General features: G+C 41.1%; 3 protein-coding genes across 4 annotated transcripts in view; 2 read left to right on the top strand and 1 right to left on the bottom strand.

Moving 5' to 3' along the window:
• Positions 1-9,943, top strand: part of eva1aa (eva-1 homolog A, regulator of programmed cell death a) — a gene marked incomplete at both ends in the record, with an annotated part of 67,776 nt that extends 57,833 nt beyond the window's left edge. The window contains 3 exons of one of the 2 annotated variants that reach the window (XM_079216065.1): positions 5,467-5,610; positions 8,158-8,322; positions 9,564-9,943. In XM_079216065.1, coding sequence (XP_079072191.1) covers positions 5,467-5,610; positions 8,158-8,322; positions 9,564-9,943 — 689 coding nt within the window. The remainder of the gene's footprint in view (positions 1-5,466; positions 5,611-8,157; positions 8,323-9,563) is intronic. The other variant, XM_079216066.1, reaches the window with a different exon arrangement.
• Positions 9,944-12,310: 2,367 nt separating this feature from the next.
• efhc1 (EF-hand domain (C-terminal) containing 1) lies at positions 12,311-16,605 on the top strand (the record flags this gene model as incomplete). Its single annotated transcript, XM_079216080.1, has 10 exons — positions 12,311-12,376; positions 13,343-13,564; positions 13,675-13,962; positions 14,167-14,316; positions 14,596-14,788; positions 14,921-15,147; positions 15,414-15,554; positions 15,724-15,937; positions 16,254-16,406; positions 16,543-16,605. 10 exons carry the CDS (start codon positions 12,311-12,313, stop codon positions 16,569-16,571), a joined length of 1,683 nt encoding a protein of 560 aa, XP_079072206.1. The 3' UTR covers positions 16,572-16,605.
• Positions 16,606-17,138: 533 nt separating this feature from the next.
• On the bottom strand, positions 17,139-24,514 carry tram2 (translocation associated membrane protein 2; the record flags this gene model as incomplete). The annotated part of the gene is made up of 11 exons (XM_079215284.1): positions 17,139-17,975; positions 18,108-18,265; positions 18,866-19,009; positions 19,162-19,266; positions 19,491-19,561; positions 20,018-20,102; positions 20,790-20,848; positions 20,956-21,072; positions 21,882-21,991; positions 22,229-22,292; positions 24,395-24,514. 11 exons carry the CDS (start codon positions 24,512-24,514, stop codon positions 17,899-17,901), a joined length of 1,110 nt encoding a protein of 369 aa, XP_079071410.1. The 3' UTR covers positions 17,139-17,898.
• Positions 24,515-25,461: the final 947 nt, after the last annotated feature.

Here is a 25,461-nt window from a genome sequence, read left to right on the forward strand (position 1 = left end):
ATGTGCATACATTTGCATTTGTGTGTGTCTCACAGCAGAGTGATGTGTGTTATCCATTAACGTAAATGGGGAAAATAATCTGAATGTAGGGCAGGGCGCTCGGTGAGGCAGGATGGGGGGGTTGAGCTTTTCCACTCTCTCCTTCCTGGAATGTATTCCCGACCTTCACTACCCCGACTCTGGTTGCTTTTAGACTATGTCACCGTCCAGCTATGTCTTGCTTTAGTAGAATATACCTGTGTTATTTAAAGAACACTGCATGAGCACAACTCTCTTCAGCAGGCAGATCTAAGTCACAAGAAGCTGCTGCCAACTCAGGGATTTTCTAGCCTACACAAATTCATGCTGACTGGATTTCTTGAAACCGCTGATTTGATTACGCATTCATGCATCTGAGCCAAAAGAAAAAAACTTTTCCTGGATCTCCAGAATTTGAGACTTGGTTCTCATAACTTCCTGCAAAGGTTTTCTGTGCTGTGCCTGCTTCATAGTTACATAAATATATATCATTGTAGGGAACTTCCTAACAGAGCCAGTTTTCCACAAGTGGCCTTAGCTGGGCTCCAGAAGTGCTTTTGGGCTGGGATTAGGCGTCTTGCTCATGGACACATTAATGGTAGTTGGCTTACTGGGACCGTTCCCAACTCATACTCTTTGTATGTCTATGGATTAAAGGCCACTTTGTGATTTTATACATTTGACCTCTTGAAATGTATAAAACAGGTATGTTAAATCATCCATGTCTTCTGTATCTGTTCCAACACTGTTTTTTTCTTCTATTACATGAAAAAGAAAATCATCTACATGTGCATTGTTTAATAGAATGAATGTAAATCAATGGCTGTCTTGAATGTGGGGATTTAATTTAAAACGTATGGCTTTTTTGTTTTGGTAAATTGTTGACTTTCATGTAAATTAGATTAGTTTATAGTCAATGGGATAAGATTCTCAAAACCACTGGTATGCTACTCTAAGCCTCCTTTAAAGTTACCACACTCCCAGTGCAAGTTGTATCTCTAGAACACACACACACCCACACACACACACACACACACACACACACACACACACACACACACACACACACACACACACACACACAACAAAAGCTAATAAAGTAGAAGAGAAGGTGAGATTGCCCACACTAACATAAAAATGGAGCAGAACCAGAAAAAGCCCACAGCTCAGACCACCAGTCCCTTAAAGGAGTTGGCATTACAAAGTCTACTTTGGGTAGACAAGACGAGAATTAGAGTGTTAATCATGTCTTGCAATTAGACATGTAGACACTCATGCAGCCATTCATTTTCACTGTGTGAGGTCAGGGTAGTGCATTCATTTGTGGGAAGATAAACATGGCGCTAACGCCTCAGCTTGGCTCAGTTCTGGGAGGTTTGTATCTCTCTACGCCGCTCACACATCTACATCCTTATACTGTGCCATCCACATCTAAGCAATGCACAATTGTTTCTGTATATTGAATATACAATCCATTTATTGCATGTAGGGCTATCAAATGTGCACAAATATTCTCATACACAAACTAAATTGAACCCAATCAGCTGCTGTCAGCCGGATGCTGTTAGAGTTACGCTGAAGGTTCAAGGGAAGAAAAGAAGCAGAGAAAAGAGGAAATAAATCTCAACACCTTAAGTTTCTGCCCTATTTACCTTACATGTTGTTCTGCAGGGATGCCTTTAGCTCGGTACAAAAATTGTTTTGTGTGTGTGTGGGTCGATGGGCTTGTGAATGTGAGCTTGTAGATGTCTGCAGGCCTGTCTCTCTGGTGTCGGATTGAGTAGCAGGAGAAAGAGCTAGAACAGAATTTATTTTGTGAGTCTGAGTGTGTCTATACACAGTGAGACATTGCCTGTGTGTGTGTGTGTGTGTGTGTGTGTGTGTGTGTGTGTGTGTGTGTGTGTATCAAGTGCACGTTGAGTCTCCAACAGTGCTTTAATGTTGTAGATTAAGTAGGCTCTGGCTGTGTGCTGATTGAAACCAGACGCTTTTGCTCAGACACATGCCCACATATGCCAGCACATTGTTTCAATGAACTTTTTTTCAAAATGCTATAGATCCCTTGAGGAGGACAATATTATCCAAAGTGAGATATAGAGAGTTTTGCTCCTAATCAGATTTAAACATATCACTATGTATGCCGTCATAAGTGTGTGTTGTACACATGGTTTTTCAGTTTCTCACACACTCTCCTTTTCTTGTCCTTGTCTTTTATGACTATACATGCTGTACATCTCAGTCAGCGGTGGGTCAAGTTGTACGTAATACTTTTAGATGAGTGCCACCACATTGAGGCTTAAGCTCACAGAAAAGTCATAGTGGCTGTATTTATTCAAGCCAAAATCTCAGAGAGCGAAAGCAGACCAAGCATTAAAAAATGCCCTAAAACATTGACCCAGGTCTGATCACATCTCGGATTTAGCATTGTTGAATGTTTCATTATACCCCTCTGGCGTACAGGGCTTTGTCCCAACTGTGTTCTGCATCGGTCAGCACACGGCCCACAAACAGACACACACACACACACACACACACACACACTCTGGCCTGCAGAGCCCAGTGAAAACAAAGCTGGGCTCTGCCAGTGTAAACACGGCCCATTGTTACGGGCACTCTTTCCCGCCTCGTATCTTCGCTCCCCGTGGCGGTCCCGGGCTCTGAGAGGTACAGCGTTGGCACCGGTTCCATTTCGTCGAGTTATATTAGGACTCATTTGCCATGCGTTTATGTGACCATGTCATTATAATGCAGGCTGTAGAGTGTGATTTATGTCCTTGGTTTCTCTCCCTTGCACTCCTCTTTCTCTCTTTTACTGCTTCAGATTTTACTGCTTGGCTCCTTAAGTGTGGTTTGCGGCCGTTTGCTTCGAGAGGTTTTAGCTTTTTGACGATTATTTTTAGACAAGCAGCAGTCAATTTACTATAATGTACCAGCTTCTGCCAACAAAGTAAGCCCATAGAAAACATGGGAAAGGGCTGTTTAGAAGGATAGATATTCTAATGTTGTAAGTGTGTTGGACTATGTGTGTACAATGCATGCGTGTGCCTGTGCATGTATCAGGTGGCCTTGAGTGTTCATGAGCGTTTCTCAATTATATGTCTCTTAATTGTGCAAAAATGTGAGAGAGTGTGCGTTGCATCATGGCGTCTCTCAGCTGTGACCCTGGGCCACATGTGCAGCTAATTAGGGCCAATCAGAAGGCTGTAATCAGGGCGTGGCGTGGGGATGGTGGCAGCGTGGCAGAGGGGGAGTTTTAAGACCCGTGATTAGTGTGTCAGCCTGATGAGGAAGGACAGGGGAAGCTGCCGGTCCCAATCCCATTTCTTCATTTCTCTGCGTTCTTCACCTCCACATATGGAGCAACTTTGTTTATTGTGTTTGTGCCAACCAGAGCTGAATAAAATGGGAGTTCAAATTCTTGTGTTTTTAACCTATTTAGGAAACAGATTGGTGTGGTTTGCCACATGAGATGATGCAATTACAGAAAGGTATTTAAATGTAAGAGTATACCTTACGATATGAATTCTCCTGATGCAATGGTGAGTGATTAAAACATAGTCCGGCATCGATCCCCTGCCTATTTCGCTGACAGGAGGTGGGAAAGCAAAGGGTGGAACCAGATTCACCAGCTATTTGAAGTCAATAAACCAGCTTTGATGAAAGGCTCTCACGTGTGCTTTGCTCCATACAGTTCTCTCTGCACGGTTGTACAATATGGTTTATGTATGGCAAAATTAATTTGAGAGTACAGTACTATTTTGTGCCTTTGTAAGGCATTTACTGTTCTCATTAGCAGCACAACAGTACAATACAATGTAAGTCGGTGCATTAAGGAACACATTACTCAACGCAGTTAGATCATGCAGTGTTTGCACTGTATAGAAGCAGCTGTAATTATGAGTGTGAGTGAAGGACTCCCATTTATGCAGCAATTTGGCAATCAAATGTTTAACTTTGGGGTTAAAACTTTCAAATTGCACTCAAATTGCAGTATGAACATTTGTATTGCCATTGGAGTCTTTACAGTTGTTTTGTTTGGCTGTGATTGAAATAATATGTGAAATGGAAAATAGGTATTAAATCCCAACAGCCTTGCTGAAATGAAAACAACATTTCTGTGTTGACTTTTCTTTAAATCACAGCACAAACCACAACTGCTGCAAGTTCACCTCTTTGGTTTCAAAATACCACAGAAAAAATAGGTTTGCATAATCATAATAACTGAATGGTAACTTGATGTACAACAACTTTTATAGCTGCATCAACTTCTGTTGTTTTCTTCTCACAAATGCAGCTAGCTATCATTGTAGGAAGATTACTTCTTCCTAGCTTACAGTCGGTGTAGGTGTACGACGCAGCAACATCTATCTCGTCCCCATCAGTAAACTTCTCAGTGATCGCTGTTGTTATATACGTGCATTTTACTCTTCACCAATATATTCCGTCAGTCTGTACTGTCAACAATCTATCTAAAACACTGTATGTCATGAAATGATCTCTACAATAAATGTCAGTAATCTTCCTGCACAGTCTTATCATCATTGCTTGCAATGTGTCCAGGGAACAAGTAGTTTCCAGTGGAGGGAGCTTTGTGAGGTCTGCTCCGCTTCTTCCTGCACTTTGATTGGCTCTTGGACCAAAGCCAGAATCCATGTCTGGAAATTTGATCAGTGTGGTTTATTCATTGGCCTTTATACAAATGGTCCATTTATATCCTAAATTACATGTCACAGATTACGAGTGCCACTGATGTCAGCGAAACCAGGCAGCGGATTATTCGTCGCTGCCTATTTGTTTGTCCGATTGAAATGCAGAGATGCAGCTGGACAGACAGTCATCTGGTGAGCTGTAAATCACAGCTGATCTGACAAACACAGTGACCGGAGAGTGGCCCGGCCGCCGAAACCACATGTGAGCGGGCAGGAATGCACAGCCCACTGCATTGTGGGTTTGTGTCTGTGGAGAAAGAGTGCAGACTCCCTGACTCACAGGACACTGTGAAGTCGGGGGGATGTGAAAGGGGGAGGGGGGGCAGCATAACTTTCGGGAATATGAGTGCAAGGTCAGAAGGAGTGTGTGATTCACGGCCATCATGCTGTCTCATTTATAGCTCCTTACTCCTCCATCCACTTTATACCTCCAATGATATAGCCAATACAGCTATGTGCACACAAGGGAGGAGAAGATCTATCCAAGGGGCAAAACAACTGTTTTTGCAAGTTTATTTAATGTGTACAGACCCTGCTTGTACTGATATATCTAAGATAAACAAATGTAAGCAGATAATATTGGGTAATCATTTTAGTCAGGCTCTATGGAGAACTGAAATAGAAATGACTGCTATACTTGTTCTTTTCAAATTAGACATCATCTAATTATCCTTGTTGTATGTTTCTTTGATTCCCTTATCCCCAAACTCCCTTCCTTTGCTCCACCTTCTCTTTGAAGTCCCAAAGAAGTTGCTCCAGGAGCATGGACCCAGACCGCCGGTGTTCTCCCCTCCACCCAGCGCCCATGACCCCAACATAGTGGGAGACAGCCCTCCGGAGGGGAGCTCAGTCAAACGGCCTGACGCTGTTCCAGGTGAGCAAAGTGAGGAACACATACACTTTTTCACTCTCACACTCACACTCACGGCCTCCCATGGAGAGCAGTTAACACTAAACAGTCCCGAGGCCTCCCAGGAATCAAGAGAAACACTAATTCAGGTCTCAAGTCAGGGCATAGATGTCTGTATATATATAAAGTCACACGGGTTCAAATGTTTCCATATGTATCCAAACAGAGCCATCGGTTTGGAGCATTTATGATCATTGGTCTTAAAAATATACTGCTTTCCAAGAGCCAATGATGTGACCACAGTCTAAATCAGTCCGCTATACTTTCTAACTCCCGTAGAGCGACAGAAGGAGAAGACAATGAAATGAAAAAGAAAAAAATTAGACGCCAGCAAAGGAAGGGAACTTAAACAAAGCTTTATTCATGAGGGATGGTGGCCTGCGTCCAGCACACTAATTACTCTGCTCAGCGACCGGCACTGTACTGATTAGGAGGATAGACGGATGAATGAGGAGCTAAGAGAGGGAGCAGGACATGTGTGCCGTGGTGCTAACAGTTCCTGACGCATGAATGGCTTCCCTTCCTTGCACCGGCTTCAAACACTGCCCTTCAAGCTCAATCTAGAAAAACCTGTTTCTATCCGTGATGCACCATTAAGGGATGAAACGTATGAAGGCGGAACAAGAAACATTAACCTGTAAATATAGGTGTCCTGATCGTCTCATTTCTCTTTGTTTATTATCAACTGGAAAGATTTGATCTTTCTGCTTGACCAAAACATTTCAGTTTACAAAACAGCTGGATCACCATTTACCCAAAATACTTCTTAAAGGAATAGGTCGACACTAAGGGAAATTTACTCAAAATCTGTCATGCCCAAAAGTGATTTTTACTTGACTCTCATGTGTTTCTCCATGTTGGTTGTTTTAGTTTTGTTATTTTTTATTTTTTTTATTTTTACAACAATTCAATATTGCTATGGATGCTCACATTGGGTTAAATATTCAAGCCCAATTTGTCATGGGAGCATTATCATATCAAATTTTGTAGAAATTAATCCACCCGTTAGAAGGGTAAAATGGGTTAGAGTTGTAAACCACAGGTTTTATTGTCTTTGTATTTGGTCTGATCATTTCTATGTGGTGTTTCTGCACTGCAATTCCCAGAGATCATTTGGCCACTAAGTGCTTTATTTTTACTCGAATTTTCGTTCAGTGAAGTCCTGTATTTATTTATTTTTTCTCCCTCTAGCGATGATGCCAATTGCACCTGGTCATAATCTGCTTCCTCTTGTGTCTGTTCTTAACACTCCTCTGTTGTTGATGCTGAAAACATGAACTACTGTATCTCACTCTGTATGAGGCACATTGTGTTTGGTTCAAGGATTTATAATTGTTAAAATGGCATTGGATTGTTGAGATTTAAAATAAATAAATGTATTATTAATAATAATTTCAGATAAAGACATCATTATAAAAGTATTCAATCTAATGATAAACTCCTGCATTTCTATCATTATCAATTCTGTTTTTTTCCGACACTGCAAGTGTTTTCTATGGACATTTGCCTGTGTTTAAGTGCGTTAGTTGTGGTCTGTTGGTTGAATGTTGCACAACAGCAGTGAGTCCAGGTGAAAACATTCAGTAAGCAATTCCCCTCAAAACTGCATTTAACAGACAAAGAGAGCCTGACACACCGAAGAGACTCTGCAATTAGAGGTCATTGGTGTGTGTGACAGTTCACCAAAGCGAGCTCACCTACAGGGACAAAGAAATGAAGCTTATGAATATGAATATGCTCACAGAGTTAAGGCTTAGGCCGTCGAAGGGAACGCTTCTGTTCATTTTGGCTGCCTTTGATGAAGTTTTTTCTTCAGTGAGGCATTGCTTATTCGTGGAGCTAAAGTTACAGTAGTTACATAGACAACCTAAACACTTCTTCAGGTTAACTGGATGTGACTACGCTAAGAAAAACTTGTTTAAATCAAAGTGCCCCAACCACTCAGGCTTGCATACGCAACACAAGCCAGCGGATAAACACAGAAAGTCAAACTCCTTGGGAGGAAACAGTTGTTCTATCTATAAATAGATTGTTTTCTGAGATTTTGGGGAAGCTTTTGAATTGTTGCCAAAGTGCAAACTTTTCCCATGTGGGTGTCTGTTCTCTTAATGACCTGAGTCAGAATGAGTTTGACAGAAGCGGATGTTGTATTATCTTCTGAATCACACAACTCTCAGTGAACACGTGTGCGTGTTTATGCGTTATGCATCTTTTTCACAGAAGCGTATCTCCTAAAATCGAAAAACCGCTGGGAGACTGCAGATGACTCACTGGTCTGAATGCTGTAGTCACAATTCCTCAGAGACAATACACTCTGACTTTACTGTAAATGAGCCCACCAGTCGCGTCACAATCTGACTGTACACACTCCAGGCCCCTTGATCTCAGAGTGTAGTCATGGACAAAGGAAACTTTTCAAAAACATCTGTGTCTAAATAAAGAATTCAAATGCTAAATGAATTACCCTCTTGGAACGCAGTCTGCTTTGTGTTGTTAAACTGAACTGTTTTCCTTTTGCAGATAGGAAGAAGATTAGGGAGACTAGCCACCACGAGGAGAAGTTTTCAGAAGCTGGAGGAGAAAGTCTTCTGCGGCCCCCGGACATGAATCCCATCATCAACTCCACCTCAAGCGCCAACATGGCCCTCATCAGCAACGCACTGGCAGCCTACAATTACATAGCAGGTAGGGCACGATTCATATAATCTTGTGTGACATCACGTCACATGAGTAGCCTAAATATGCAGGTAAATAAGTGACCTTCACCTGACCTCTTTTCACTTCAAAGGGAAAAGATGAAATCCCACCACAGAGATTATTATTAGTAGAGAACAGAGCTGGATCTTTAAATGTAGGTATTCCAGTGTATGGTTTCATGTGTGGTATATGTGTGGCACGCCATCTTTTGAGTAAAAAAATAAACCCCTGTTTCATTTTTACTGAGACTGAAAGGTATGTAAATGTGGTAAATGTTCCTGTTTTATGACCTCAAATAAACCATTTATACGTTTATACGAAATGCATAAGTCATGCAGTCAAATAAACGTAACTTCCATTCCACATTAACTGTAATGTGTAATGGAGGTTTATCCTGTGCAAGATCAGCTTACTCAACTTTAAACGTCTTAACAATTCTAACATTTGTAATCTGCCAGAACATTTTATTATCTGCGTTTATAGAATGCATTTTATTGACAAATATTACACCAACCAACATAATGCATGGACTTGAAATGTGGTATTTTTTAAAGAAATAACTTGCAGTTTATTCCCCTCTTCATGTGGAACTTTGAGAGTCTAATGATCTGAAAACCTCTGTACAAAGAAAAAGAAAGATACTGAGTCCCAGTGTATGACTGGGTAATGGTGTGAACCCTAACCCTGCCAGTGAATTAAATGTCAAAGAGGACTGTAACACACGATAGTTTTAAGTTGAAGACAAGCAAGACTAATACAATCTGGAGCTGTATGGGTCTATGAGCATGCATGGAAGCTGGCAAAAATGCCCTTAGTTTTAACCAGCAGCTGTGTAGATTAATTCATAACAAAGAGCCGAGTAGTGTAGCAGAGAGAAAATGTACCGGATGCAGCAAATCCTATTTAGAAGAAGAGCAGCTCTGGTCCACCTGGAACTTGAGGTGGTGGTGGTGGTGGTGGGACACATTAACCAACATTAACAGCATGTGAAAATACATTTCTGAAGATGAGTGGAAGGAGAAGTGCAGTGCATAGCGGGGTTGGCAGCCTGGGAAGTGACTAATATCAGCTGTACGCCTGCAGCCAGTGTTCATCACAGTGAAACATCATGTGACATAATTCATCACAGAGCAGGCCCAGCATCACTCACCAAGATCCTGTTAAATGTTTGACATCGTTTCGGAAAGAAATCAACTAAACGTGGCTTCTTGTCCTCTGTCTTTCTCCAGACCACCCAGAGAGGGCGGCGCTCTTCTTCGTCTGTGGCGTGTGTTTGGGCCTCTTCCTCACACTCTTCGCCCTGGTGGTCCAGATCTCCTGTCGCACCGACTGCCAGCCCCGTCAGCGGCCCCCCGCCAAGAAACGAGCGCGCCCCGCCGACTCTTCCTCCGACTCCAGCGACTCGGACTCAGACTGGGACACCACCTCGGATCTGTCGGCGCGGCGGCACCGGCGATTCGAACGCACGCTTAACATGAACGTATTCACGTCGGCGGAAGAGCTGGAGAGAGCGCAGAGGCTAGAGGAGCGGGAGCGAATCATCCGAGAGATCTGGATGAACGGGCAACCTGACATCCCTGGGACACGGAGCCTCAATAGGTATTACTGAGGTCTCCTGAGTGGAATCTTATAGAAAGCTTACTTGGCTTGAACAACATTCAGGACGCACTTGGGCTGGAAGGGGAAAGAGACGTGGCCCTCGTGAAGCAAGCATGCAAACTGTGGACTCACACTGATGAGAAATGTTGAGGGTATTGCAGACTTGGGAAGAAAGTTATTTTCCCTCTGCTGGTTTGCTTATTCCTCTGGGTATCATAAGCTGTGTACCCCATTCAGTCAGAGAATAAGCTCCCACTCTGCATGCTAAGCTCGCCCCTTTCTGCCGGAAGCGAGGGGTGAAGGGCGACACTGCCTTGCCCGTGACCTCAGCAGGCCCTTTTGAAGTGGGGATTTATGGGTTAGCTGCCTTAGACACACACAGGCCTGTAGAAACTACACAATGACTGAAGGACCGAGGCCTCAGATGGGTCTGTTTCATACAGACTGCGAGTCACCTGCAAAAAGACTGTGACACTTGGAGCTTTATGCTCAGCACCCTCCAGTATTTAAGTGGAGACTTTACAGAGGGGCAGCAGAAAGCAGAAAGAAGTGTACTATGGGATAATGTAAGACAATCTTTCCACAGTGAATAACCACGCTGCCTTTTGAACTTTATAAAACCAAAATATATTTTTGGGGAATTCATCTCAACCCTTTATGAAATCTATTTTATAATATTTAATAGTTTATTGATGTTGTGTATTTGTGTTCTCAAGTATGGTTTATTATGAGATTTTTTTTATACTTGGCGAAGGTTGTCTGGCACCTCAGGGATGCAATCCTAGTGTTTCTGTGTTCGGTTGATGTATTTGCTTCATAAGAAGGGGATCAGCCCATTGAAACAGCTAATGTTAGCATTTAAAGAAAAGAATTAGAAATATCATATATATTGAGCCTCAAAGAGGTTTAGTGATTTAACCTTATTTTTGATACAGTACGTCTAATTCACAGTGCAGTACCTTTTCTAGCTATTAAGTCACTGTTGTCAAGAGTGCAGAGTGTATGAACCAACAACTTGTCAAATGATTTATTAATTGGGTATCCCGAATTTATCTTCCTGTTGCTTTGCTGAAGTGGAGCATTTGTCAAATCTGTCTCTGGCACGCTATGCACTTGCTGCTCTCCTCAGATGTATATGTACGAAACCAGAATATGCCAATTTTGTACCAGTGAATTTGCTAGAAATCATTTTCTGGTCCTTGCGAAATTTCAGGTCTTGTGTCAACTGTGCCCTTATTTCAAAGATAGCAGTGCTAAACCAGATGCTCGTGGTAACCGCTGCTCATGGCCATCTGGAGAAGGAACCAGCACTGAAAAAAGGTTCACAGTGGACATGCAACCTGCGTCTCTAAAATCATGTTGCCAGTTTATTAAAATAAGCTATTGTAAAAACCAGCTCTGTTTGTGCTGCCTTGGATTCAAGCGTGGAAATAATTAGAGTTATCATAAAAGCTTGGTATTTTCCTGACTGAGAGTTTAATTGAGCGTACACAGGACATATTAGGGTCATCCACATAAAGACTGCCACTCTATATAATTTATATAAAGACAGTTATTGTGCTTAAATTTGAATGGGGTTCAAATGTGCTGATAGCTGGTAAAGTGAGACCAAAACATGACCCCTGTGCTTGGAATAAACTGTGTTCAAAATAACATGCCCACTGTTTTGTTTAATCTTGCACATTTTTCTGCTGAAATTATGTTTTGAGTTTTAAATGTCACCTTAAATGTGCACAATGCTACTATTAAAGTCCAGCACAATACTTGCTCTGTACTGTGGCACTCTGAAACAATGAACTGCTCTAACTCATAATAATATCATACAGAGTATATAATATAATAGAGAGTTGACACACTGTACACTAAGGTCTCCATAAACTCGTAATGTGACCTCAGGTCACATGACCTGTGGGTCAGGGAGAGCTGGAAGATGTATTGGTGTTGATCGCCCCCTGGTGGTAAAGTTGGAGCTCTTCAGTTTGTTTCATTTAAGTTTGAAGACACCCATTTATTAAAGTTATTTATGGATTTTGCCAAATATTTTTTCTGATATAACTTATATAACTGATTGTAGCACGTAATATACTCGCATCGGAACAAAAACAATGATGTTATGGAGGATATGCTATTTTATTTTATTATTTATTATATATTTATTTTTAAATCTTTGTCAATATCGATTTAATAACACTCTGCATATTTATTTCCTTGGGTTTTCAATCTCACTATATTTGTGTTTTAGTTTCGGAAATGTATAATGTAGTTACGTTTTAATTTACTTGAAACTGTCGGGCCGTTTCCATGGATACCACAAACTTATCACGAAAGAAACGAAACCTAAAACTGAAAACCTGTAGGACCAACTTTAAGACCAGCAATGTCTTGGAACTGGAATAGCCACGGACTTCCATTTTTACCGGGATACACGTTTCAGGATGTAACGGTAAGCATGTAACGTTCACGGTGAAACATACAACTAGGTTTGTGACGTAATCTTACTTGTAGAGTTGTGTTAAATTGCCCAGCTTGGTTTAATGCTCACACGTTCCACTAGCTAACATTCGTCAAGTGTAGCTAATCTTTTTATTAAGGAACGTTAATGTTCTCTTTCTGTAATGCACATGGCATTCCTCCAGTCGTATGTCGAATAGTTTTGCAGTTTTTTGAAGTGATATTCAGGTCTGACCCGGATGTTAACAACTTAAATCTAAGAGATTGAATAATGTGTTTATTGCATTATCATGTACAGGCGTTTCTATTATTCTGTCCACCTCTGTATCTCACACTTCCTACCGCACAGTGCTGTGATGGACAGAGGGCTGGCTCCCATGAAGATTGCCCTTTGTGTGTAGTACACTGGTGTTGAACATAGTTGATGTACTAACATTTGTAATTCTATTGTGATTTACCACAGCTAATGTTTAACTTAACCTCTTTAAAATGAAACATGTCATGCTAACTGCAGGTTCATGCTTGTATTTTGGGGTTTACAGGCTTGATTGTTCAACAAACTCTTCATTTTTCTCATACTGTGTGTCTGAATATACCTACATGTACTGTATATATTATACATATGATATATTATGTTAGTATATTCATCTTAGTTCCATGTTTACCTCCTGTTTGCTGATTTCGTTCACATAAAGTATGTGTAACTGGAAATAAACTGGGTCTTAAAACTGACATGATCGACATATTGTAGAGTTGCGGCATCACAACTTGACAATCCTGTCCGCTCATGTCAAGGCACAGTCTCTGAATACTGGGAGAGTATATGTCTCCATGGATTGAGCACTTCAATGCTTTCACAGTATTTATAAAGCACTTCGACCTGTTTTATAATTAAAAAAGACATACAAAATCTCACTTTTTACAACTTTTTTGGGACCTTTATTGTCTTACTTTGCAGAAGTCAGCCTTCCATCGTCCCCAGACACTGAAGTATAACAACGGCTATGCTCTGGCCCATCGGCCCACTGTGGGTATTGGACAGGATCCTCTTTTGTCTGTGGAGCTGCTCCAGCAGGAGATCAGTAAGTTGTCTTTTGAGACACCAGACATTACTTATGGCTCCTTCGACCAGAGCATAGTCGAGGACTTCATCCCAGCTCACGTGGCCCTTGACAAAAAGGTACAATAAGGTTTTTATTAATTATTTATTTATTATAACTTAATTATTCATTGTATTAAGATTGTCGTTGCTGTCCAATAAACTGTCTGTACCATCCTCTTGTCTTGTAGGTGCTGGTCTACTACGCATACTTTCAGGAAGACATCCTGTTTTCCCCTGAAGAGGAGTACTGCGTGCGCCCCGTGGTCATTTACTACTACCTTGAGGACGACAGCATGTGCATCGTTGAGCCCAAGGTGGAGAATTCTGGCATACCGCAGGGGAAACGGATCAAACGCCAGCGGCTGCCCAAGAATGAACGTGGAGAGCATTACCAATGGAAAGACCTCAATGTTGGCATGGACCTGGAGGTGTATGGGGTCAAGTACCATATCACACAGTGTGACACTTTTACAAAGGTACAACATTCACTGATATGAAAGCTCTCGAAGTGTATTATGTGTTATCTATATGCATGTCTTACAAAAACAAACATGGATATATGTGTGTATATATATATATATAATATATATATATATATATATATATATATATATATATATATATATATATATATATATATATATATATATATATATATACTGTGTCTCATTCATATGTAGGAATTCATGGAAAGTGAGGGCCTTGTTCTGAACAACTCGGAGCCAATGCCTGTGGATCCCTACAGCAACCGACGCGAAAACCCTCCGCCTTCCTTCAAAACACCCTCCGGATTTGACCCCATGCACCAGTTTCTGACCATGGATCGTAAGGTAAAGGATATTCCCCCCATTCCAAACTCACTAGGTAATCCATACATTTTTGGTGAAGTTTACATTTCATCTATTTAAGATTGAGCCTACTTATACAGTAACGATGATGCCAATTTTAGGTTAATTGAACCTTATAAAACCTGTACAATGTACTAAACCACTGACATTTTTCAAATAAGTAATGTTGTGACGTGGTCTTGCATCATTAATGTTTCAACCTTGTGGCTTTGCATTTGGCATACCAATTCTAACTCAGGCTTTTAACCTCAACCTGGTCAGGTGCTGCATTTCTTTGCCCTGTGGGACGACACTGATTCTCTGTTTGGGGAGACGAGGCCAGTGACCGTCCAGTATTATCTGGTGGACGACACGGTGGAGATCAATGAGGTCTACGAACGCAACAGCGGCCGATTTCCCTTCCCGGTCCTGATGCACAGACAGAAGCTGCCCAAGAAAGTCAAACCAAAGTTTGGTGAGCTGCAATTATTGGTTATGATTTCTTTTTGTCAAATATTGTTTGCACTATAGAAGAAAAAAAACACAAGAGGAGATAATAAATATTTCTAAACAAATTAACACTAATAATACTCATATTTCCCTACAGAGACCTTTCCCAGCTGTGTGCTGGAGGTTTCAGCAGCGGAGGTAGATGAGTACTACTCCCCCAAAGACTTCCAGGTGGGTCAAGCGGTAACGCTGCTGGGCCGTCGCTTCCTCCTGCATGACTGTGACGCCTTCACTAAAGAGTATTACCAAAAGAATCACCCTGACCTGGAGATGAAACCCTTCGAGGTACCAAAAAAAACTGACCTGCTTAAGGAGAGGAAGAAGGTAAGAAGTGTAAATGTATTTTTCATCCGTCTTTTCTTGTCCTTCACTAAAGTATATCATCTCTATTGCCTGAGGATATGGATATGTGACTTCATGTCACTGGAGATAATTATGTTTTCTCCATTATTAACCCTCGTCTGTCCATGTTTCCATGTTTATTTATTGTATAAATTTGTGTCGGTTTTACTGTATTTGTATGTGTCTGTGGCTGCTATGATGTTTCCATTTCCCTCCGGGGATTAATAAAGTAATCTGTCTATCTACAGGAGGTTCCACCTTACAATGGTTTTGGTTCACCTGAAGACTCTCTCCAGAATTGTTTTTCATTAACTCCTGGGCCTCCCACAAAGGATGTGCTAAAGATCCTAGAAAACTCACACAACGTTTTGCGCTACAGTGCCAGGCTGGTGAGAAAATGTTTGTGCTGCTTCTCTGACCAAACCTTCTGAATGACTGTTGGTTGTTTGTATGTAGTCACAAGTTACCAAAGTGCATTCACCAAAAGTCAAAGCCATTGACAACAAAACAGATTACGTCTCACCTTGCTGAAGCTGTTCTTTGTTACCGACATTCCAGGACTCCCAGAATCCCGGAGAGGAGGGCCGACAATTCATACTTTCCTACTTCCTGTCCGATGACATGATGAGTATTTTTGAAAAAAACACTCGCAACTCCGGTATCATCGGTGGCAAGTTCCTGAGAAAAAACCGCATCCACAAGCCAGGTTCCACAGTCGACAATTCTGAGTTCTACTCACCTGCAGACTTTGCTATTGGAGCCACAGTGGAGGGTAACATGCACATGAAGTATATGTATTTATCTATTATAATGTCTGGATTTCTGGATTTTTTATCCCAGGAAAAGGTATCAATGTATAACTCATGGTGCTACTGTAACATACATGTTTCCCTAGATGCATTATGCTATAATATATATATATATATATATATATATATATATATATATATATATATATATGTATATATATATACACAGATTTATATCCACTTATCATTGTTTAATTTACATTTACCAGTAGGGGATTGAAAATAAAAACCTATATGGTCACACTGCTTCCTTTTGCTCTCCTTTGTCTGTTTTTGTAGTTTTCGGCCACCGCTTTGTGTTGACTGATGCTGACCACTATGTGCTCAAGTACCTGGAGTCCAATGCAACACAGATCCCTCTCCAGACACTAGAGTCTCTGCGTCAGAAGCATAGTGTGGGGACAGCAAATAACCAGCAAGCTGACCAAAATGGTAAAACATCAGATCAACCATTTAGAATAACATACCCCTCTAGAGTTGTCTCGCAATGATAATTTTCTTTCCCAGTAGATGTCACTTTAAAAATGTTTTTGACTCAAACAATTACGGTATGCCCATTCTTTCTCAGGTCACGATGTAGCAGAGCCATCTTCATAATGTCAGGGACGGTTGGATCGCCTCAAGAGTTTACTCCCAAATAAATCAGACCACAAGACCAAATGAAAGCCTTTGCAGAATATTTCTCAACATAATAAACAAACAATTGCCTGATATCAGACAGAATTGTCATTTAATTTCACTCTGACATGTTCTCCACACTTACTCATTTTTGCTCACCAATCATTTGGGAAGGAAGACCAAACAGGGACACATTAGCATGCCGTCATTAGCATTCAAACGAAGGGGACTCCTCCATTGCTCAGTGGTCGAGTCCACTTGCACCACCTGTACAGAATCACCCAAACACACTGCTGTCTTTTTTCCCCGTGAAAGGGTTTTTCTGTTTTTTGGGGGAGGCGGAGGGGAGTTTTTCCTCTTCCGATGTGAGGTCCTGGGACAGGGATGTCGTATGTGTACAGATTGTAAAACCCTCCGGCTATACAAAATAAACTGAATTGAATTGTTTACTATATTATGAAAGAACATTGGAAATCTAGGGGAACAATATGTAATTCTGAGTGCATTCATCTCCTTTTATCAATTAGCAATGCAAGCGTTTTTTTATTTCTGCAACATAGGGAAACATGTAGAAAAATTACTTCAGTCACAATATTTCAGAAAAAAATGCATTATTTAATAAAGTAATAAACAAAAAAATGGAATGGCATGCGGTAATATCCAACATATATACTTGATGCTTATCTGTTAAGTGACCTGTGATTAATGTAGGATTTTAAACAGACATTATTCATTGGGAGGAGCCCAGGTGACCACTCTATTGGGTGGCCAAAATCTCTTTCCGGACACGGTGAAGGGATAATGTTACAGGAAGCTTTTATCATAGCATACCAAATCAGTAACATTGTCCTGCTCCAATAGTCCAGACTAGAAAACAAGTAAAGCCAATTCAATGAGGAGATCTGAAAACTGTGACACCAGACAACACTACACATACTTATGCATCAACACATTCAACATTGACACACAGACAGTACTATGTGTGCCGCATACAAGGTTCACTTTACATTTGAATCATTCTGCATACAATGGTGCTCCTTTTCCGTGGGATAGCAGGCTGCGTGGATGTATAAAAAATACTGATAAGATGGAAAGAGTAAATGTCTGTTGGGTTCAAGGGATTTCCTTTGATTTCATTTTCCAGCATTCAAGCCTAAGTCTGTAGCAACTGAGTCCCTGTTACATCTCAGGACATACTCAGCAAGAGGTTTGGTAGCCAGTGGCCGCCAGCGTTTCTGTTGTGGTGATGGATGAGAAACCTCGGCCAGGGGCGAAGGTCACTGTTCAGGCCAGTAGGTGTGCCATCTTAGGGGGATTTGAGTTTTTTGGTCCGAGGAGAGGCTCCATTCTCAGCTTTAAGAACTCCATTTTCATGGTGACCAACTAGCGGGAGAGAGAAGTGAAATGTCAGGATCTCTACTAATATAGCGGATATTCTGAAACAGTTGTTGACTGACCATCTGTAACTATTAGGAGAAGACGACAGTGTTGACAATTAAACGTGTTTATACTCACGCGAGTCTCTCTTCATTGGCCGTAGGGGTTGTTTTGCGGCCGCCTTCTTGCGGAAAGCCTGTTCGTGTCTGAACTCCCTCCAGCGTCTCAGCTGGAAGCGGATAAACTTCCAGAGCAGCCAAGATTGGATCAAACATACCAGCAGCAGAACCGTCATCCTGAAGGGGCCCCAAGGCCAGAAGATTAGTGCAATTGTGTGCTTTGGGAAATGGACCTGACATTGCATGAAGTAAGGTCTGAACTACATTTCTGAAATTGCTCGGGCTTTGAAAGTAATGGTTGCCATGAGCAACAAGGGGACCACAGTTTAGTTTGGACCAGTTGCCCTGTTTGAGACCTGTGTTTAAGTAATCCGCTAGGTCTGTTGTCCGGGGCCAAAGTGCATTATAAATAATAGAAGTCAAATTAAAAGTGCAATGACTAACTTTGGAGTACCTCAAAAGGTACAAAGTAAAATATATTTTTATATATATATATATATATATTGACTCATAACATTACTGTATATTCAAAGATATATTTCAATAGAGTCATGTAACTGTGACTGCAGGTATAGCAAATTGGTATTGTGACGCATTTTTACTCGTCATGTCGTATTTGGTCAATCAGTGCCAAATTCCTGGCTACATCTCCTGAGAATTTATGTTGAAGAACAATAAAGACACGTTTTTTGATTATGCGGTTGTCACAGCAGCTGTGAAAAGTAATAGTGCCACAAGATAGTTGATTTTCCACAGGTGTCGGCCGTAGGTCGTTACCTTATCAGTACAGTGTTGAAGTTGCCCATCTCCCAGTCCAGCCCCTGGTTCTCACTACGAGCCAGACCGAACCCGACAGCCAGGAACATCAGGGTCAGAGTGACCATCCGGGTAAACACAAAGCCGATGGCCCACATGTCAAACCTGCAGCACGACACAGAGCAAAAATGTGGTTTAAAAAGAAAAGTAAAAGTTTAACTATTTGTCATAGGAACATATCAATACATCTTGAAGGTCAAGTCGTGGCGATAAAAGCTTGATCATTTCAAAAAGACAAAAACAGTGAGGATACTCACATTTTCTGATGGTTCTCATCGGTGAAGTAGAAGAGTCTGGCGATGTGAAAGCCCAGTTCTGACACATACTGGAGGAAGAGGAGTACCACACCCACACGACTTAAACTAAACAAAGAGGAAAGAAGCAGGCGATGGATAAGTTGGGAACATCCATGAAGGGTTCTCAAACATATCCAGTCATTGACATAACATCAGTAAAGCAGAGAAGTGTTTCAACCTGCAAACTAAACTTTCTGTGAATTATATTCTCTCTCTCTCTGTATTTTTCCTTGACAATGCTTTGAATTTGCAGGTTCTCAAAGAGAAAGCTTCTTCTCCTGAACGCTTACTTTAACAAATAGGCTGCAGCGATGTGCAGCAAGTACAGGCAGATGTACTGCAGCTGACGAGAAATCTCCTCCTGAAAGAAAACAAACAGCCGTTATTTGTAAATGGTATTGTATTTTGAAATCCTTGAGCTCTTTGTCACTCTCTGTATAATGTTCATACATGCAAAACAAACACTCGCTCCTGTACTTCTGTCTTTGTGATGTCACTCATTGACATTGTGCCTTCACACCATCACAACTAATTAAATGCCTCAGCCTAACTCTTGTTTGCCATGTCAAGAAAAGAGGATCTGCCAAAATGTCCTCATTTCCCCAAAATGTCTTCACTCTGACGGTCTAAAAGCCAAATGGGTGCTCACAAAGATAGATGTATAAGTGTACACACACACACACACACACACACACACACACACACACACACACACACACACACACACACACACACACACACTACACACTACACACTACACACATCTTATCTAGTCACACTCCGAACCACATCCAGTTCCCAGGGCCTCCTTACTGACCTTGCGTACTTTCTGGAAGTAGAGCTCTGGCAAAGCATGGAGCCAGTAGGCCAGCTGAGTGAGGTAGAAAAACTTCACCTGAAACCTGAAAGCACAGATAAGCAGACGGGAAGTAGGAGAAAGGGAAAAGAGCAAGAAGGAGAGAGTCAGTACAATTTGCACATTATCTGCCAGTGACACATTCCCAGTTCCATTTGGCTCTTTTAAAAACAACTTTAAGAAACCTGATTAAGAGTAGACAGCAGAAATGTCCCTGTTTTTAACTGTTGAACTCATTATGTTTTAATCCCCTTTTAAAATCATGTTATGTCCAAACTGGAAAGTAATCCGAATAAAAAAACTCTCATGCATGTCACATGGCTGGTTAGTTTGGGCTCTGTGAGCGAAGTGAATGCAGCACATGTCAGGAAGTGATGATGAACTACAAACTACAGGCGGTAGACCAAAGCTGGATTACCAACAGACCAAATCAGACAACCTGGGGCCCCAAAGTCCCTAGATCCACTGTGTGGCAATTATTTAGTCGTACTTTGATGTTTCAAACTCATTCGGAAATATGTACCATTAAACTACAATATGAACTCCAGCATTTTTCTAGTGGACCCTGAGTTCAAATGTAGTTTTAATTGAAATAGTTGAGTTGACATCAAGAGGATATAGTGCAGAGTATAACCAGCCTTGGGGTAGAACAAAATTACGTAATCTTCTCAAAACTATTGATGTTTTTAATGAAAATGTATCACTAACAGAGCAAGTATCGCATCCTTCATACCTGAGGTGTACATGGGGATAGTTCTCCCATAGACTGCTGAGATGAAAGAGATATCCTTCCTGAGAAATAAAGAAAAGACACTTTATACAGTCGGTCATTTGTGCGTGCGTGTAATACACTAGTTATCTTGATATGTCTGAAGTAGTCACTGAATAATCTCACTCACGGATATGAGGACGTACAAACTCCAAACACTCGACACCAAGTGGAACACACACAGTTGACCCGACTCATTAAACTTGGTGTTCTTGCTCTTGGAGAGGTGGAGACGCCGGTTCACTTTCTGCAACATGAACAATACAAGAGATCATGTGAATGCAACTGGATCCAGTCATAATGGCTGGCCTGATGACAGCTGGATTTGTCATACACAAGGAAGTGTCACAGTAAAATAACTAGGACAAGAAAAGACAGCAGATACTATTTATGTCTGCCGCTGAAAAGCCTCCTCTGAAGTATTCCTTTCAAGACACTTTGGAAATCGTGGTGATGGTGCTAAAATAAAACCTCATTGCTCCTCGCTGGCCTATTTCTAAACAATGACACAAGGGCTCATACCTTCAGATGGATTAAACTCTACTCTGTCTCTCTCGCTTCGCAACTCTATTCCCAAAAGAACTGGAGCAATGTCAGCCTTATTCCCTTCCCTTTCCTTACTATTGATGGGATATTGCTGATAACTCATTTGGTTAACATTTTATTTAAAAGGGTCCATCATTTATAAATAATTTCCTAACAATTTTTTTTAAAGTTCCTTGGAATATTTAAAGCATAAAGGCAGTGTTGAATTTGTACACTAGCAAATATTTATTTCAGCAAATGCAATGCACATACAATTCAACAAATATGGATAATGAAGTTTCCCAGTTATAAACGAATGTACACTTACTTGGGTCTTTCAAGGAAATTACTATTTATTTGTATTTTTATTTTTTTTTACAAGAAAATTCTTGGGAAATGTCTTGTAAAATAAAGCCTTTATTATGTACTCATTGCTGTGCTTCTCTTGCCCATCACTGACAGTACATTTGCAGTCTAGAGGGACCTCTTTGTGTGTCGACCCTGCTGGGGTCACTGGGACTAGGGACTTACATCCAGAAGATACTCCTGCACTACTGCATGGAGGATGATGGCGATGAAGAAATAGAAGAGGATGGTGGCAGAGTCCTTCCATCCGTAATGGTAAAACGTCACCTCGCCCTCTAAGCACACATGGGAGGGGTCAAAAACAAACACACACAGCACGTTTTCAATGAGAGGTGTTAAACATCCTGGAGCAATGTAAACTCATTTTGAAATTACAATTCAATGGCAGATGATGTTTATGCAGGAACAGCAAAAGGTAGAAGGGAAACTGAAATGTATCAACTGTAAAACACAAAGGTGTAGATAAGCCATACACTGTGAATTAAAGTTAGTATTTCATAAGCACGGCATACCTGGTGATAGTGTGGTGACATTGTACTGAGGCTGAATGAAGAGTATGGCCGTCTTGGCTGTTGCCTGGAAATTAGATGAGAATTAGCATATTTCAGAGAACATCAAGAGGCCAGTCTTCAAGGTGTCGTGTGTGTTGTGGCAGGTGTCTGTGTGTGTGCTTTCGAGTGTGTCGGGGGATAGAGAGCGAGAGAGAAACCTAGCTTTTCAGAATATATCATGTTTAGAGTATTGTCAGCCATTACTCCCCTGTGGGATGTGGACTCTATAACAGCTTCTCAAATTAGTCCATGACTAATGTTCGCTTAAGACCCCAATGAATGAGACAATATGAAGCCGCAGCCCCTTGTGACAGGTCGATGTGGCTGTGACGAGTTCAATCAAATGAAGATGTTCAGATTTTAAATATAGTTTCATCAGAGTAACTTGTGGAGGCCTAAAGAGGGAGACCGATCCAGTATCTCGCAAGACGAATTTCTCTTCAATTGTATTTGCAATTAGCTTCTTTCTCTGAAATGGAATAGAGAAAAATGGCGATCACATTTTCTCAGATCCCTAAAGGAAGGTTTTCATATCGCTTGTTTTGTTCAACCGGCACTCCAAGACGCAAAGATATTCCAATTGTGACGTTGTAGCAAAGTAGGAAGTGCTCACATTTGAGAAGCTGAAACCATATTTTGCTTGATAAATTATTGAGGCAATTCAAAGATGTTCAGTTGATGAGTTGACTAATGGTTTTAACGATCATGGTAATGTCATGTTGTGCTTTGGATGGCAGTCCTGTACCATGTATCAACTTGTGAGCCCTCATGTGTCTTGACCCTTGAGGACGGCCCATCAGGTTGGGAGCATAATGGACTTTGATAACATTTCGTCTAAAGCATCCCCTCTTTGCTAGACAGGACTTGGCACATAGTGATTACAGAGTCCCCCTTACTGAGAGCCCTAAAGGGACCCTGCTGGTCCCCTGGACCCAGTTTAGGCACCTTGGTGCAATAATTCAGTCACCAGTCATTCCTTGCAAGCCGAGGCTCCAGGAGATCTGTCAACGTCAGACTGTCAGGTTCAAGACCAGCTGTGTAGCATGATTGTTCTCTTTTTTGCCGAAACGGAAAAAAGGATGAGGAAATCCCCTGCTGAGTTTCTACTCGGCCAGTTGTGTGAACTCAACCAGGGTTCCGGATTGAAACTTTTGCACACACAAAAAGGCTCAAGCGGCAAGCCTGGGGAGTCTGTTTGATAGCACGAAGCAGACGCCATTAGCTTTTGAGAGACCCTATTAATAAAGTCACTGCACGTCGACGTGAATCCTCCTCAGGTCAAAGCAGTCCTGGGGACGGCTGAGCCCACGGAGAGCCAGCAGTAACGGCCCAAAGATTGAGACGTGGCAGTTAACTATCACTGTGAAGCCAGGGACGGAAAATCCCGCCACTTCCGTTTACGCTCTTCAAAATAAAACCACTGCTGTCGGACGTCTGGTGAATCACATTCCAAGCAACAGCAACGCTTTTAATTTGAACACAAAAAAAAAAACTTTAGTGGCCGTCTAAGTTGACTCAATGTGGCAACTGACAATTTTTGGAATCAAAATGTTGCAGCGGTCTGTCTTTGCTGGAAACTGGAACAAGACAGCGTCAAAAAGGGGTAAAACGTACATTTCAGGAAACGAATAAGTTGCATTGTGTAGTATATGAGAAGACATACACATATGCCTGTGCCATCAGATGAGTTTTCAGTTGCATCCCGGTTTATTAAACTCCTTTTGAAATGAACTGTAGCAAGAATGCAAAAATACCGACAACTTTGAACATATCACAATTTAACTAGCAGTAAACGTGTAAAGTTGCAGTTTACACCCTGCTGTTTACAGTCTGGCTCAGTTATACATCTTACGTTGCTACTTTGACTGCGAAAAGAGCAACATTCATTGTTTATAAAACTTAAAAAATAAACTGCAGCAGCAAGCAGTCACCATATCCGCACAACTGATTCCACTGATAGAAAGCGAAGATGCAGTCAAAACAAGAAATTGTTACAACGCAAACGATAGTTTCGACCGAATAAGTTCCCACTTCGCAGAAAGTTGCATCTTTGAAAGTGCAGCGGTCTTGCCATCGCGAAACAGCTGAGTGAGACTAGGGAAGAAAGCGAATCTCAGTTCATCTCACCTCAAACATCAATCCAATCAAAACGAAAATCACCAAACTGAAGACGATGTCGGCATGGTTTTGAATTAAGAACTCCTGGCTGAAGAATGGATAACTCTTGTTTCTTCGGCGAAACGCCATGTCAACTCAATGGTGTTTTCCCTGCAATTTTATAAATCCGAATTTTTCTGACTACGAAGTTCAGGAGTTAACTTTCTCACTGATTTGCGCATGCGCCACTTCTTAAAGGGCGAGTGCCATAAATACCTTCTTTGTGGCCGTCGACCATTTACACAATCTATTATGACAAAAGGCCATTTCAACCTGAGCGGTCACCGGTGGTAGTTAGTGGGTATAGTTACTCAAGCACTGTAGACACTTAAGTACTATTTTGAGGTACTTGCACTTAACTATCTAGGTAGTATTTCCCATTTACACTACTTTGTAATTACTCCACCACATTTCTGAAGCAAATATTGCACTTTTTACTCCATTACATACGTTTATTTGATAGCTTTAGTTACTACTTACTTCACAGGTTTAGATCGTTAATACAAATTAGACATCAACTAAGACATTATGATAATTTATTATAGCTTTGGCTGCCATATATGAAGTCATTGAAACTAGCTTCACCTGTACCAGCTGCAACAATGTTCACATCAATGCATCATTAATTATAATCCCAAACTATAATGTACATTATTCTGAAATGGTTCATAATGAGTACCTTTTACTTCTGTTACTTAACGTATATTGTTGTGCTACTTAAGTAATGATCTTTACTTGAAACATAGTACTTCTACACTGTAGAGTTACTGATTTTTACTTAAGTAAAACATCTGAATACTTCGTCAAACGAAGCAGTGCTTCGAACTGTTTTTGAGTTGAATTGTTTTTGAACATGTAAGATACATGTTCAAAAACAATTCAACTCAAAAACAACTTACTTTAATAATACATTTAAATGATTACAAACACTTGTACTCCAGTCACCCCAATATGCAGGTTATTTATTGCTTATTTAAAGCCACCAGTGGCCGTTTACTTCACATTTCAAAATTCCATACAGGCAGTCACCTGGGTGC

This window comes from Taurulus bubalis (assembly GCF_910589615.1).
Source record: "Taurulus bubalis genome assembly, chromosome: 3".
Classification (NCBI taxonomy): Eukaryota; Metazoa; Chordata; class Actinopteri; order Perciformes; family Cottidae; genus Taurulus; species Taurulus bubalis.